At 43.1% G+C, this 16,759-nt stretch overlaps 1 protein-coding gene across 4 annotated transcripts in view; it reads right to left on the reverse strand.

Annotated features, from left to right (window-relative positions):
* SLC12A5 (solute carrier family 12 member 5) overlaps positions 1-16,759 on the reverse strand; it is a 223,109-nt gene that overhangs the window by 20,742 nt on the left and 185,608 nt on the right. For all 4 annotated transcript variants that reach the window (XM_068263355.1, XM_068263356.1, XM_068263354.1 and 1 more), the window contains exons 16-21: positions 16,048-16,152; positions 15,717-15,885; positions 15,438-15,633; positions 15,175-15,344; positions 13,551-13,682; positions 1,196-1,303 (exon numbers count right to left, since the gene is read on the reverse strand). In XM_068263355.1, the coding sequence (XP_068119456.1) occupies positions 1,196-1,303; positions 13,551-13,682; positions 15,175-15,344; positions 15,438-15,633; positions 15,717-15,885; positions 16,048-16,152 (880 nt within the window). The remainder of the gene's footprint in view (positions 1-1,195; positions 1,304-13,550; positions 13,683-15,174; positions 15,345-15,437; positions 15,634-15,716; positions 15,886-16,047; positions 16,153-16,759) is intronic.

Raw genomic sequence — 16,759 nt, forward strand, 5'->3', positions numbered from 1 at the left:
AGCCTGCGGGCCACGATCGGAGGCTCGCAGGCTATTCACGGAGACACCCTCCGTGAACTGACATGGAACGGCCACTCGGTTTCCATGTAAAACCACAAACGACCAGCCGCCGCCTATCGGAGTTAGCTGGTGGTTAAGTGGTTTTTAAAATGGAATTCAGTAACATAATATACTTGCATAACTGAATTAGGTTCTCTTGTACAATACTGGCATGCCACCTCAGTATATACAGTAAGTTGTTGCTCTGTGACTTCACTGATAGTAAGCTGGTTACTATGTGCTGATCCTGGATACAGTGTGCTTCTAAAATGCTGCCACTACTTTTCCTCCGTGACCTCTTGTCACTTGTCTCTCTACTTTCCATATTATCCTTGTGCAGCACTTCTGCAAACACTACCAACTAGTGATGAATAATGCATTTTGAAAACAGAGCTAAAAATCAGAACAGAGTTCCATTCAAAGAAATTATACCCACACGAAAGCATGATTACAAGAATTACACTAATGTTAAGAAAAAAAGTTCTTACTGTGGATTTGTGCACACAATTTTAATCCCAACACAACTATTTTTCTAGACGTTCACCTACCTTCACTATGTTCTGAAGTACGTTTTGAAAACTTTTCCCATTTATTAGTAGCAAACCATTTCTACTAGCTGAAGCTAGGTTCACAGGATTATATATGTTCACTAGTGATCTCCAGTTTGGAGACCTGTTAGTAAATTAGGCCCTGATGTATAGACTAGGAAAACAAGTTGATACACTGTAAAATCGTCAGCTATTATTGAGCTTTCATTATCTGCTTTCAGGATTTAGAGTCATACTTTATCTGAATTGAATAGGTGTGGGGTGGGTAACCATTGATATCTATCATATCACTGAGCAGTCACCTTGTGGCTGTAACAACTTATTATTATTATTATTAATTGTATTTATAAAGCGCCAACATATTATGCAGTGCTGGACAATAAATATATACAATGATACAAGGATGACAGACATAACAAGGTTATACAACATAGAACAAAGTTATACATGCAAATTGTACAAAATAGATGATCACGCAATATGGGCTGGTTAGGTAGGCCCAGTGATACAGGTACAGGCTGTCAAAGGACAGGAGCACACGATCCTGTAGACTACACTAGGGAATGGAGGACCCTGCCAGAGGCTTACAATCTAAACAAGCATCTTACCTCTCTCTCACGTTCTGTTTTGTTCAGGTTCATTTGCTTCAAGATTTGCGATCTTTGTTCCATGACAAGAGTCTTCTCGTAAGTATATGCCGAAATATCACTGTCATGCTGAAACACATAAATAGCACATATGAAACTATTACACTGCAGCCTGAGATATTGGCAGCTGTAAGGTACACAGGATTCTAAACTCTGCTCATCAGTAACAATTAATGATGTGCTACAGAATATGGCCATTCAGGATAAAGGGCACTGGTGAATGATTGGAAAGCTCACAATACACTTAAAGCGGAATATAACCTTGCATTTCAACTTTGCTCTAAAACATTATTTACAGCATATTATATGCAAAAAGCATTTTTTTTACTAGACCAGCATTGGAAGGGTTAAACACAGAGGTTTAAAGTTCCGTGGAGAGATATGCAGAAGTTCAGATTGTTACATTCTATTTAGTTAAATGTATCTATTGAGAAATGTTACACACTCTGGCTGTCCTCCAGCTCCTTCTCAGTCAGAGAGAGTGAGTCACATTCAACACTTAGATACATTTATGTAAACAAAATGTATCTATGTCAGCTTCGGATGCGTCTGCAGAAATCTCAAGGAACTTTAAAGCCCTGTGTAACCCTTCCAATGCTGGTCTAGTAAAAAAAAAATGCTGGTTGCATATAATATACTGTAAATAATGTTTTAGAGCAAAGTTGAAATGCAGGGTTATATTCCGCTTTAAGGTGGCCACACACGATACAAGAAAATGATCCGATTTTACATTAATTGGATAAAAACGATCGGATCTCCCGAAAAAATCGAAAAGCTTTTTTTTCATTCGACTGAAAAATCCGATCGGATTTCCCGTTTTTTCCGATTTAGATCGATCTGGAATGCCAGATATTTCTCTTCAATTTCTACTAAAGATTGTATGGTTTGTGTTGGATTGTTAATTTATTAATATACACACCCTAGCAATTTTCTCTGAGTTTCCAATCATTTTTATCATAATTGAGGAAAAAATTGAACATGTGTGTGGTACATTGGTCATATTTTTGAAATGTTACAATCAGTCAGAAAAATTTATTGCAATTCTTAAATTGAACAGATATTTAAAAAATTGTCGCCGCATTCCCGCAGCTGTAAACTATCTAACACCCCCCTAACTCCCCGGGGTGCGATCTGTGCAGCGCTTCCGTGTGAGATCCGTCTATCAGCGCGGATCACCGCCTCTCCCCGCCCCTCTCAGTCTTCCTTCGCTGAGAGGGGCGGGGGAGAGGCGGAGATCCGCCGCTGATAGACGCATGTGAGGCAGAGCTGCAGCTCATAGCCCTGCCTCACACGGAAGCACTTAGGGCAGCAAAATCCACGACCAAGAAAGTCGTGGATTTTGCGGGGGAGAGGGAGGGTGGGTTAGGGGGGTTTTAGATAGTTTACAGCCGCGGGAATGCGGCGATTTAAGTAGGGCTAATGTATTAAACAAGATTGTTTAATAAAAAAAGATTTTTAAGAGGCTTCAGAGTCTCTTTAAAGGCAGCCATACACTGGTCGATGTGCCATCAGATCGACCAGCTGACAGATCCCTATCTGATCGAATCTGATCAGATAGGGATCGTATGGCTGCCTTTACTGCAAACAGATTGTGAATCGATTTCAGCCTGAAACCGATCACAATCTGTTCAGCTGCTCCTGCCGCCTGTCCCCCCCCCCCCCCCGCGCGCGCATACATTACCTGATGCGGGCTCCCGGGCGTCTTCTCCGCATCTTCTCAGCGCTGCACCCGCTCCATCCCGGCGCTTCCTGTGTCACTCCGTGACCAGGAAGTTCAAATAGAGCGCCCTCTATTTGAACTTCCTGGGTCACTGCAGTGACCCAGGAAGCGCCGGGATGGAGCGGGTGCAGCGCTGAGAAGATGCAGAGAAGACGCCCGGGAGCCCGCATCAGGTAATGTATTTTTCATCGGATCGGCCGCCGCTAGCGACGCGCACTTAACCGCGGGCGATCTAGGGTAATTTCCCGCACGGCGCGATCGACGGACCGATCCGATTTCGGGAGGAAATCGGATCGTCGGCGGCGTTTACCGCGAACGATTGGCAGCAGATTCGATCCCAGGATCGAATCTGCTGTCGAAACGGCCGGGAATCGGGCCAGTGTATGGCCACCTTAAATGTTACAATATGTAGTAGAGCTGGTAAACAATTGATAGCCCTTGGTATGCATTTAAGCATATCCACGTATAATTAGTTATTCCCCCTTACCCAGCCTGCCCTTTGTTAACCTTTAGACTGCCGGGTCTTCAGTTTCAATATGCATTACAGCAGCAACTCTGTCAAACGTCGCGCTGTGACCCCTGTAACAAGAAGTCTACGGGTCCTCTCTGCCCATGCGCAGGCAGGATTCTTCCTCTGTCCCTCTCCCCTCTGTCACAGCTTGTTGTGTTGTGTAAGGAGTTTGACAGTGAGTGAGGAGGGGGGAGGCAGGAGAGCAGCAGTGTTTTATTTGACTTGCACAGCAGAAAGGAGGCTGTGGCAGTGCTGTCCTTACTAAGGAGAAATGGAGGACGGCCGACTGGCTGAAGGTGAGCGCTCTCGTTTGTCAGACTGCCAAACAGCCAGTGTGTTATTGTTTTGAGCTGCAGTATGTCGTGTCTCAAGTTGTTGCATATGCTCCTTTGCTGACTGAGACCATTAAATTAAGCAAATTGTCGGGTGCTGTGCGATCATTCCAAATCGAGAGGGAGCTCAGGCATCAAAAAGTCTAGAACCGTTCCTGATAGCGCCCAGTAGCCTTCTTTCTGGGACAGAGTGCCGCCTCCAGACAGTGCCCTATGGGAGGTCACTTCCCCCCCACCCACCAACTTTGATCTGGCTGAAAGTGTTGGGCCAGGCTGTTACTCTCTTTTCCAGAACCTTATGGAGGGGGTTTGTGGCCCAGGGAAAGGAAGTGCTAGGATCTCAAAGGTGTTTATTCAGTATCATGCAATAAGATGCAGTACTGTGTGCACATTTTATCATAGAATAATGCAGCTTCTTGCATGCCTAATTCAGTAAATGTATGTGCTGCCCAGAAAGCTTTCCACATTGTTGACTATGTTACGGTGACCATACGTCCCGCTTTACCCGGGACGCGTCCCGCCTTCGGGGGGCGCTGTCCCAGGCTGCATGAGGTCCCGGGAAACGTCCCGCTTTTAGCAGCGGGACGTCCCGGCCTCGGGACTCTGGCCACCGTACAATGAACTAGCCGCAGCGTCTACTAGACGCTGCGCTAGTTCATTCCCCGCAGCCCCGCTCCAGCCTGCAATGTTCTCCTCCGGCAGGCACAGGCAGGGCAGGGCTACGGGAAGATGGCGTCCGGAGGCGGAGCCCTGTATTGGAGACTATTTGGACGCTATCTTGCCGTAGCCCTGCTCTGCCTGTGAGAGGCTGAGCGGGAGATTGAACATCGTCCAGGCCAGGGGGAGCTGCACCTGAGGCACCAGAGGCCGGCTGCGTGAGGGGACGTCTTCTGCCAGGTGAGTAAATGCCTTTTGTTGCAGGTGAAGTGTTTGGCCGCATTGCGTGTATTTTGTACTGACATGTTTGCCCGCAGTGCGTTTATCTTGTACTGACATGTTTGCCCGCAGTGCGTTTATTTTGTACTGACATGTTTGCCCGCAGTGCGTTTATCTTGTACTGACATGTTTGGCCGCATTGCGTGTATTTTGTACTGACATGTTTGCCCGCAGTGCGTTTATCTTGTACTGACATGTTTGCCCGCAGTGCGTTTATTTTGTACTGACATGTTTGCCCGCAGTGCGTTTATTTTGTACTGACATGTTTGCCCGCAGTGCGTTTATTTTGTACTGACATGTTTGCCCCCATTGCGTTTATTTTATGCTGACATGTTTGCCCGCAGTGCGTTTATCTTGTACTGACATGTTTGCCCGCAGTGCGTTTATCTTGTACTGACATGTTTGCCCGCAGTGCGTTTATCTTGTACTGACATGTTTGCCCGCAGTGCGTTTATTTTGTACTGACATGTTTGCCCGCAGTGCGTTTATTTTGTACTGACATGTTTGCCCGCAGTGCGTTTATTTTGTACTGACATGTTTGCCCCCATTGCGTTTATTTTATGCTGACATGTTTGCCCGCAATGCGATTATTTTGTGCTGAAATGTTGCCCATTGCGTTTATTTTGTGGTGTCTGGGGTAACTGTTGCTGCATTTATTATTTAATGGTCATAGTTGGCTGTGTTTGCTGCTTTGCGGTTATGGCATACTATTAAATAGCATCACACAGTTTCTGCACACCTATGATGTGAATCCACGTTTGACCACATCACGGCGTAAACACTGCTTTCTTATGCCTCGCTGTTGCATCATTCTGTTAGCTCCGCCCATAGAATGTCATGACCACGCCCATTTTTCGCGCGCGCTGCAGACACCAAATTTTTCGGCGCACCCCCTATTTTTCGACGCGGCGCAGCCCCCCCCCCCCAATTCACCCCGTCCCAGGTTGAGCCTACAAAAATCTGGTCACTCCAACTATGTTTATCTCCATAGAAAACCAGTAGAAAAATAACCATGGCTCCTCTCCTTCAAGCTATAAATAACAGTAGGGAGAAACTCCCCGAGTGTTAAAGACCCCCTAACTCTTATCCAGCAGTGGGTATCAGCACCTTGCCAACAACATAACCACACACACACACACACACACACACACACACACACACACACACACACACACACACACACACACACACACACACACACACACACACACACACACACACACACATATATATAACCCTGTCCACTGCTAGAGGGCTTGAGAGCTTTTGGACACCTCCTGGCCCCAGTAATAAGGGGCAAGACTGCAGCCAAACAAATCAAAGTGGCAGATAAAAATTGATGTACCAGAGAAGAGCCCCAAAGACTTATTACCTTAAACTCTGTGTGCATTTACTGATTTACACACTTGTGGGAAAATGTGCAAGGGAGTATATGTAAGGATGTCTCAGGAAACTTCTGTACACATAAAGTGTACTTGTGGCAAAAAAAAACCTACAAAAGTTACAGGCTTGACTTAGTAGAGGGAAGCCTCTGTAAAATCCAGAGGCTTCCCCCATTCCCTAAAAGCTTGCAGTTCCTGCGCAGGGACCCTCTGAAGCCCTTCGACAAGGGCTCGTCGAATAGGTTAGGGGAGCCGCTCTCCTGTCCGGGTAAAAGCACGGCCGCACTGCGTAGGCGCAATAACAGCTTGCATAGTAGCACAGAGCTGCTGGTGCAGAGGCTTTTCCTTTGTAGTACTGCCCATGTGTGGGCCATCATGCTCACACACGGGAAAGGGCTTGGCCAAAAAGAAGAAGAGGGTCCTGGCAAGCAGCGCTAGACTCTACAGAGGTAAGTATCTAACTTTTGTGGGGGGTTTTACGCAGGTTTACTTTCAGCTGGGGCAGTTGTGCATATGTGATTGGTCATCCTAAGTCAGCGAGTGACTGAAAAGCTCCCATGACCTCCAGCATTGAGGGTGATGCATTACAGGAGGAAAAGCCACATCACCCCTCCTTTGAAAGGCACTGTCACCCACTGCCGGTGCACAAAGTGAACTTACCTGTCTTTAGATACTAGGAGACACACCTATAACTATAGTACTGGTCAAATGCTACTGGGATGATGCTCTAAGGATTAGGCCAGATAGATTTACTGAGCCTCAGGACAATTAGATATTTTATTTGTATCTGTGTAATAAACCCTGATTTATTTTGATGTATTTATTGGCACAAATATTTATCCAAATGTTATGTTAGTGTTGATTAATAAAAATGTTAAGCCACACTGTCTGACTTAGTGTGTATTACTTTTGTTCATGTACAAATACTGGGGTGTACCGTGTGTAATGTGACTGCACAGTGAGCTTGTAATGAGTTGCAACCATTATATAGACCAGCGTTGGCGAACCTATGGCACGCATGTCAGACCCGGCACGCGTAGCTGAATCTGCTGGCACGCCAACGCTGCATGAACTGGCTGCAGCGTCTACTAGACACCGCGCCAGTTCATAGCCTGCAGCCCCGTTCCCGCCCGCAGTCTCCCGGGAGGCAGAGCAGGACTACGGGAAGATGGCGTCCGAAACCCTGCACTGGAGACTCTCCAGTACAGGGCTTCGGGCGCCATCTTCCCATAGCCCTGCTCTCTGCCTGTCAGCGCGGGAGATTGGAGGAGGATCGTCCGGGGAGCTGCGCGCCAGAGGCCGGCCGGCAGAGGAGACTTCTGTCCGGTGAGTACATTCCTTTTTTTGCAGGTGAAATGTTGCCCACTGTGTTTATTTTCTGGTGAAATGTGGCCCACTGCGTTTATTTTCTGGTGAAATGTGGCCCACTGCGTTTATTTTCTGGTGAAATGTGGCCCACTGTGTTTATTTTCTGGTGAAATGTGGCCCACTGTGTTTATTTTCCGATGAAATGTGGCCCACTGTGTTTATTTTCTGGTGAAATGTGGCCCACTGCGTTTATTTTCTGGTGAAATGTTGCCCACTGTGTTTATTTTCTGGTGAAATGTTGCCCACATTGCATTTATTTTCTGGTGAAATGTTGCCCACTGCGTTTATTTTCTGGTGAAATGTGGTCCACTGCGTTTATTTTCTGGTGAAATGTGGCCCACTGTGTTTATTTTCTGGTGAAATGTGGCCCACTGTGTTTATTTTCCGGTGAAATGTGGCCCACTGTGTTTATTTTCTGGTGAAATGTGGCCCACTGCGTTTATTTTCAGGTGAAATGTTGCCCACTGTGTTTATTTTCTGGTGAAATGTTGCCCACATTGCATTTATTTTCTGGTGAAATGTTGCCCACTGCGTTTATTTTCTGGTGAAATGTGGCCCACTGCGTTTATTTTCTGGTGAAATGTGGCCCACTGTGTTTATTTTCTGGTGAAATGTGGCCCACTGTGTTTATTTTCTGGTGAAATGTGGCCCACTGTGTTTATTTTCTGGTGAAATGTGGCCCACATTGCATTATTTTCTGCTGAAATGTGGCCCACATTGCATTATTTTCTGCTGAAATGTGGCCCACTGTGTTTATTTTCTGGTGAAATGTGGCCCACATTGCGTTATTTTCTGCTGAAATGTGGCCCACTGTGTTTATTTTCTGGTGAAATATGGCCCACATTGCGTTATTTTCTGCTGAAATGTGGCCCACATTGCATTATTTTCTGGTGAAATGTGGCCCACATTGCGTTATTTTCTGGTGAAATGTGGCCCACTGTGTTTATTTTCGGGTGAAATGTTGCCCACTGTGTTTATTTTCTGGTGAAATGTTGCCCACTGCGTTTAATTTCTGGTGAAATGTGGCCCACTGTGTTTATTTTCTGGTACAAAGTGTCCCACTATGTTTATTTTCTGCTGAAATGTTGCCCACTGCGTTTATTTTCTGCTGAAATGTTGCCCACATTGCGTTATTTTCTGCTTAAATGTGGCCCACTGTGTTTATTTTCTGGTGAAATGTGGCCCACTGTGTTTATTTTCTGGTGAAATGTGGCCCACTGTTTATTTTCTGCTGAAATGTGGCCCACTGCGTTTATTTTCTGCTGAAATGTGGCCCACTGCGTTTATTTTCTGCTCAAAATGTGGCCCACTGCGTTTATTTTCTGGTGAAATGTTGCCCACATTGCGTTATTTTCTGCTGAAATGCTGCCCACTGCGTTTATTTTCTGCTGAAATGTTGCCCACTGCATTATTTTCTGCTGAAATGTTGCCCACTGCATTATTTTCTGCTGAAATGTTGCCCACATTGCGTGATTTTCTGCTGAAATGTTACCAACATTGCGTTATTTTCTGCTGAAATGTTGCCCACATTGCGTTTATTTTCTGGTGTCTGGGGTAACTGTTGCTGCATTTATTATTTAATGGTCATAGTTGGCTATATTTGCTGCTTTGGGGTTATGGCGGGTATACTAATAAATAGCAATACAGTTTCTGCACACTCATGATGACGGAAACACTGCTTTCTTATGCCTCGCTGTTGCATAATTACGTTCGCTCCGCCCATACAATGTCATGGCCACGCCCATTTTTCGGCATGGTCCAACCCTCCCCCCCCCCCATTGGCACTCAGTGATAAATAAGTCGATGTTAGGTCGCAGTTTGGGCACTCGGCCTCTGAAAGGTTAGCCATCACTGATATAGACAGTATAAACCTAGTGTTACTGACATTTATTTTGCTGTCGATGTAAAACTGCCTTCAGTTGGGAAAAGTTATCCAGACTGAAGCCAGTGTCCCTATTTTGAGTAATGGTAATTACCACTAACCATATTTTTTGGACCATAAGATGCTCCTGACTATAAGATGCACCTAGATATATAGAAGAAAACCAGGGAAAAAAATACCAACCCTGGTGTGTCCATGGTGCAGGGGCGTCTTATGTATCTTCTTACCCCAGTTATTATGTCCGCCTTGTACCTTATGTCCCCCTTGGGTCCCCTGTCCCTTTTGTGTCCTCCTGTGTCACCCTTTTACCTATTCTGTCACAATAAAAACCGCGCAGGAGATTTGGGCGCAGCTGGCGCCACCATAGGCCGTAATAAGAATGCTCATCGAATGATTTGGTCGGCATCAGAAGAAGGAACCCAAATTACTATAACAACACTTTAATACGGACGCCAGCAATAGCTGGAACCTGAATTACACCTTACCCCCCAGTGGCCCCCACCCCACTATCCATGGCGGCCTGGAGGGGGAATAGTAATGCTAGTAATAGTAATGGCGCCGGAAGTTGTTCAAGAGCAGGGTAAGCCATTTCCTGGCTTTACTCTGCGCCCAAATCTTCCAGCCACCGATTCATATGTACTCTATGTTGGCTAATTAGGATCCAAGATTTCTAGAAGGGGTTGATGTGGTAAACAGAAACTGATAACCAGAATAATTGCTGTTAATGTTAAATTTTGGGAATGGTTGTGCTACATGGTAGAGATTGAAAGTGGTGGATTCAGCAGATACTAGATAATCCCTAAATAGTAATCCCTTCAGTAACAGCTAAGACTATGTCTAAGACCAAAATAATTTATAGTTTTGAATTAATCTATGAGTAAACTATACCCCAGTGGGCCCCTAAAGAAAAGATCAGATCACAGGGATGTGGAGGCTCCTACAGTTTACAGATTTTCCTCCCCCACTCCGGAGCTGCTTCAAGTCATTATGAAACAACTAATTATTGTGCGTTATTGCTTTGCCAGGGGAACCTATTTGCATATTCAGGACAGATCTCAGCAGGTAGTTAAGATTTTACCGCAGTATGTTTGGCCATATTTATAGCCAGTCTAATCAAACATTTGTGCAATTTTGGCTGAACATTGAGTTTTTCTTTGATTTACAGTCTTGCTGCTATTTTCCTTGACACCAGGAACACTTTCTATTCAGGTGGTATACTGCAAGAATATATATATATATATATATATATATATATATATATATATATATATATATATATATATATATATATATATATATATATATATATATATATATAAAACGTGCCAGATCCTCTCAGGAATGTAGAATGTTGGCAGAAGATAAAGGCCAAGTGCTCCATTTATAATGCCCTTTCATTGCTGCTATTACAAGAACCAATCGCACAAAAAGAAAATCACCAACATTTCTCACAGTGACTTGTAATAACTGTATCTACCATATCTCATTAAATCACTTGAGTATGGACGTTAATCTAGGCCATTCCATATCAGCTAAGATCCAGCAATGCATCAGAAATGCCACAAGGAGAGTGTTTGAAGCAGCAGTACATGAAAATGTGCACCGCTGCTGTGATTTCTCTTCTGTTTGTGGCTGCTCCTGATCACATTATAGGCATGTAGGTTCCTATACTTGTAGAGCATTATTGATGGTGATCATAGAGACAATAGTAGTGAGGTCATGACAGATAGCAGGTGGTGTGGATCTGGATCTGCAGCAATAACATAACATTAGGGAAAATGTGCACCACAAAGAAAATAAGCAAGGAGTGCACCCCGCTCCCCAGGTATACAAACAGTGGAGGCGCTCACGTATGGAGGAGGTATATCAGCACTTTGTTGAGAATCATGATTGATGGATAACAGCTTTCTGAACTTTCCAAGTATGAGCTTTCTGACATCATAATATCACTACAGCTCAACTCTTCTCACTGTCTCATGTCCTCTATGTGAACCCTTGCATTTTTTGGCATGTCCACTTGCGTACATTTGTGCGTGAAAGGGGGAGGGGGCTGGATGAGCCTGTGGCTCAGGCACATCTGTGGAAGTAGTAGTGTAAATGTGAGGGAATGGAGGAGTATGCATTTTTTTATGCAAACATTGTCCCCCTCCAGCTTCATTACTGGAAGTGAGCACATTTTGTAAATACATAGTTAGATAGTTTGGGTTGAAAAAAGACATGTCAAAGTTCAACCACAAAATAAAGTACAACACTACTGAACCCTCACATATCCCTGTTAATCCAGAGAAAGGCGAAAAACCCTTACAAGGCATGGTCCAATTAGCTCCAAAAGGGGAAAAAATTCCTTCCCAACTCCAGATGGCAATCAGATAAAATCCCTGGATCAACACGACTGGGATTACCTAGTAATTATAGCCAATGATGTCTTTCAACGCAAGGAAAGCATCTAAGCCCCCTTTAAATGCAGATATAGAATTTGCCATAACGACTTCCTGTGGCAACACATTCCACATTTCAATCACTCTTACTGTACCCTTTCCTAAATAAATGGCTAAAACATTTTTCCTCCATGCGCAGATCATGTCCCTTTGCAGTTCCATTTAAAGTGTTGTGATTTTCTCAGAGGCCTTCAAAAGGGGCATCTAACGCCTGTGAAGACCAATCTTCTGTCACTGACTTAGTGACATTTATTACTTATGTTGTCTTGTCTCACTGATAATTCTCCATTTTTGTTGGGATCCTGGCTTTTCTACTGACCTCTCCTGATTTGGGCTTTCTGTTGGCTATTTTGTACAAATGCTAGTGCTCAGCTGACTGAAGGTTATAGGTCATGCTGGACATTATGGGATGGAAGTTTGCCACTAGCAAACATATGCCACGGTGAATTCCATCCCTAGCAAGAACTTCAAAGCAATCTGTGTGTTAAATGGACAACCGAGGTGACATGTGACATGATGAGATAGACAAGTGTATGTCAAGCACACAAATGACTACACTGTGTTCCTTGTTTTCCTTTTTTGCCTAAAAGAGTTAAACATCAGATATGGAAGCAACAGTTTCTGTTCGGGGTCGGGACTGGGTCAGTCTGTAGCATAACCCTCACTGATAAGTAATTACAGCCATGAAACACTTTCCTGTCAGTAAATGGCTTCTGAGAGCAGGAAAGAGATAAAAAAAGGGTCAATAGTTCATAGATTTGAGCTCTGGCATATGGAGGCTGCCATATTTATTTAATTTTAAACAATCCTAGTTGCCTGGAAGCCCTGCTGGTCTATTTTGATGCAGTAGTGTTGAATAACACCAGAAACAAGCATGCAGCTAATCTTGTCAGATCTGACAATAATGTTAGAAACACCTGATCTGCTGCATGCTTGTTCAGGGGCTGTGGCTAAACGTATTAGAAGCAGAGGATCAGCAGGATAGCCAAGCAACTGGTGTGACTTAAAAGCCTCCACATCCTTCTCGCTTCAGTTGTCCTTTAAGGTGTCATTGAGCAGAGACAATGAAACAGTAAAAACTAGATTTAAATATAAAATAAAACTGTGGGATATCTAAAAAAGTAATTTTTATGAGAAGGAGGATAGATTTAATTGTTTATCTGATTAGTTTATTTTCACTGCGGATGTCCTTTGAGTTCATTTATCATTTAAAATGTTCTTTACTGTTTCATCTTTCGAGAGGGTTCATATATTTAGTTTCACCATTTGTCGACACTGCTTACCCCTTTTGAAATGCTGAAAAAACAGTGCAGGACTCGGGACCCCTGGTGCACCAGTACAACAACAACAATCAAAAACAAGGTACTGCATCCGCACTTTGTCCACATAAGTAGGAAATTCTTTATGTATTCTTAAATAAATCCTTTATGTAATTCTGCATGTATCAAAAATATTAACATCTAAAAGGTGGAACAAACAGTCAAAACTTAGCTGACATGTTTCCAACCTAAATGGTCCATCTGGGTCTGAAACATGTACACCAATTTGTGACTGTTTGTACTACCTTTTAGATTTTGAATATGTCCTATAATATGTAACATAGTGTTTGATAATACTTCAGTAGCTGAACTTTAGTCTCTGAACTTAGTGTTAGCATTATATCCCCCCTTGACTCAGTTTTATAAGGGTCTTGGGTCCAGGTAATTTGCACCAAGAATATTCTGCGTATAAGGACACTTAGACTCACCATTTCCACCACTTCCACTTCTGCATTAATTCTCAGATGATACAAGAAGGTCATCAGATCTTTCTTCATCTGGATACTATTATCATCCAATTGAGCCACGGTGAAGATCCTCATTGTACATCTCTTCCAGACCTTTACAGGGAGGACACACATAATGATTCTACTGAGGCAAGATTATACTGTCTTTTCATTTAGAGCGCTGGGTTATTGTGTTAAAAGGTATAATGGCTATATTACATTAAATTAGACTATAGTAATTGAGACATTAATGAAGGCATGTTAATGAAACAGAATCAAGCTTGTTCTTTTAACATATCCGCAACTGTCATTAGGAAACTTCAGGCAATTATTCAGATCACAGAAAATTAGATAATGACCACCATAGCCAGAGTGTGGATGATATAACAACTGCTGTTCCATTAGCTTAAAAAGGCCCCAGGCACACATATAATTTATGTTGATCACTGCCTTGCATTGTACCCTAGTGCTATATCCAGGTATCTTTCTGCCTTTTTTTAAACGAGTTTCAACAAAGTGATGGAAAAGAAATTGGACATGGACTATCCCCTTAGCAATCTGGTAAGGGCTCCAGAAGACCCGTTTTATAAGTTTTCTCGACACACCTGGCTGCAGGATTGGCCCCATACTGGCTTACCTTACCGGCTCTGCCTCTCAGTTCAATGATCATGCATTCAAGGTCTAGCAAATAAAGTGTAATGTTTATTTTTAAATTAAACTGAATTGGCAGAGGGATCTGCAAGGCACAGTGTAAGTTATTGTTACTTTCTATAGTGGGGTCTGTGCTGACACAGTCATTTCCTGTAAGTACTGGCCTATTATAAAGGACAAATGAAGTGGGAAGAATATGGAAGCTGCCATATTTATTTCATTTTAAACAAAAACCAGTTGCCTGGCAGCCTTACAGAGCTATTTGGCTGCAGTAGTGTCAGAAACAAGCATGCAGCTAATCTTGACAGATCTGACAATAAGGTCAGAAAGGCCTGATTTGCTGCATGCTTGTTCAGGGCCTATGGCTTAAAGTATTAGAGGCAGAGGATAGCCAGGTAACTGGTTTTGCTTTAAAGGAAATACATATGTCAGCCTCCATATCCGTCTTACTTCAGTTGTCCTATAAGGTCAGTTAAGGTCCTATAAGCTCTGTCAGTGGTTGATTGGCCATGTGTGTGCTTTCTTTCTCTAGAAAATGTCTGTGGGTTCTGCCTATAAATCACTGAAACTCAGGACTGAGAATCTCTATGACAAAGAGGAGCTCACACTCCTATTGGCCTAAGCTGACAGGCACTATTGCTATACAGGCCTGAAGTAGTGTCTTCATAACAAGAGCCAGAGAAAAGTGTTGTCTATTTAGTGCCTGATAAATCTTACAGTTATTGCTGTCCTTTTTCTGTCGGAGAGGTAAGTCCAACACTACCTCTCCTTTTTAAACTGTTTTATCATATCGGGCACGTCCAAAACTGTCTTTCTAAATGCTGAAAGTTGCTTGAGATTGATATACTGGAGTAATTTGCTCCTCTCTTAAACATTTGTTTATAAGAGCAAAGAAAAGTTCTGAAATTCCACGTATGGCTACCTTGTGGGAAATATAGAGCAAAGTGACAATTACCTTATGGTGACGTAAGAGGAATGGCAATAGCATCAGCATGCCACCGTCATGAACAACCCACCAAACATCAATATTGCCTTCAGAAAATCTCTCTTGATTTCCAGGAAACATGGTGACATTTTTGGTGACAATCAGAGCCAAGCGAGCAGCGGTGGTTTCCCTTACAAGTTCTGTAACAAAACAAAAATATGTAGAAAAAAATAACATTAGCTACAATATGTTTGGGAAAATGAATCATACTGCATAAAACTAAATTTTTATACCAATAAAGTTTCTCCAGGTCTGGTGGTCCTCCTTCTGCCTCCAGTTTCTTGGCCATCCAACCAGGACAGTGTTATGCTGGAGTCCCCCAAGTCCACTGGACTGAATTAAATGGGAAATACCATCGCGAATGTTCGAAGAAGTGACCACTAGGCAAAAACCCTTTACTTTCTCAGCTTCCATAACGCGTCGGATTGACTGTGGCAATAAATATTATATAAAAACAATGCAACAAATCTTAACCATGTTTTAATTGTAGTACAACATTGTGTTCTCATTACCTCTTCAGCACGCTGAGCTTGTGGATGGTTTTCCAGATAGGTTCCTTCTAGCACTGAGCCAACAATAGTTAGACCTTTACCTGCCTTCAGCTGAGAAGTCAAGGAAAGGAGTTGAGGGTGAACAACATTTTGGTCCTGATCCACTCGGACCAAAACAAGCAACTGAGGCCTACAAAGAAGATGAAAATGCAGCTGTTCAAATTCCATCATCCTTCAATTCTACTTTGTACAGCACTATGGAATGTGTTGGTGATTAATAAATCAATAATAATAATGCACCTCTTTCTGATGATTTACAGAAACTCAGCTAAATAAGCAGCACTCCACATACCTCCAGTTCTTGGTGTGTGGGGGACCCTCCTCCAACCTTAAGAGAGCATATCGAGCAGCACTGAGAGACAGACCACGAATTCCATCACCCCACTCCTTCTCAGCTCTGCATACACAATATAATGTAATAAATGTGTTTATATTAGCCACATGCCAGTTTCATATGATGATGTTAGCAGGACTATTACTTAGAATATAATAATAGTTTCAATATTTTTATAGCACGTTTCTCCTGGCGGACTCAAAGCACTTGCGAGGTAGCCACTAGAGTACACTCAGTAGGGAATTAGGTAGTCTTGCCCAAGAACTCCTTACTGAATAGGTGCTGGCTTACTGAATAGAAAGAGCTGAGATTTGAACCCAGGTCTTCTATGTCAGAGGCAGCGCCCTTACCCACTATATAGCCAGCTGTGCCCCTCTAAAATCACAGAATCTATACTCAGGAGGCTGAGAGGTGACCAAGCAAAAACTTCCTGCTAACATTTCTTCATTCACTTCAATTCAGGGTGTCTTGGGAGTATCTCTTCTCAATATCAGAATTTGGTACTATGTACAGTTTATCATGTACAAAACCCACTTTTGCAATTGATCTGTTTACATACCCAATGATTAAAAAAAACTTTTTTTGTATTGGGGTAGGCCATAGCAGAAATATGTATCTCAATATATTCCTAGTTTTTGTTTAAAGAGATGACACCCATTTGGTAGCACGA

Source organism: Hyperolius riggenbachi, chromosome 12, assembly GCF_040937935.1.
Source record: "Hyperolius riggenbachi isolate aHypRig1 chromosome 12, aHypRig1.pri, whole genome shotgun sequence".
NCBI classification, from domain to species: domain Eukaryota; kingdom Metazoa; phylum Chordata; class Amphibia; order Anura; family Hyperoliidae; genus Hyperolius; species Hyperolius riggenbachi.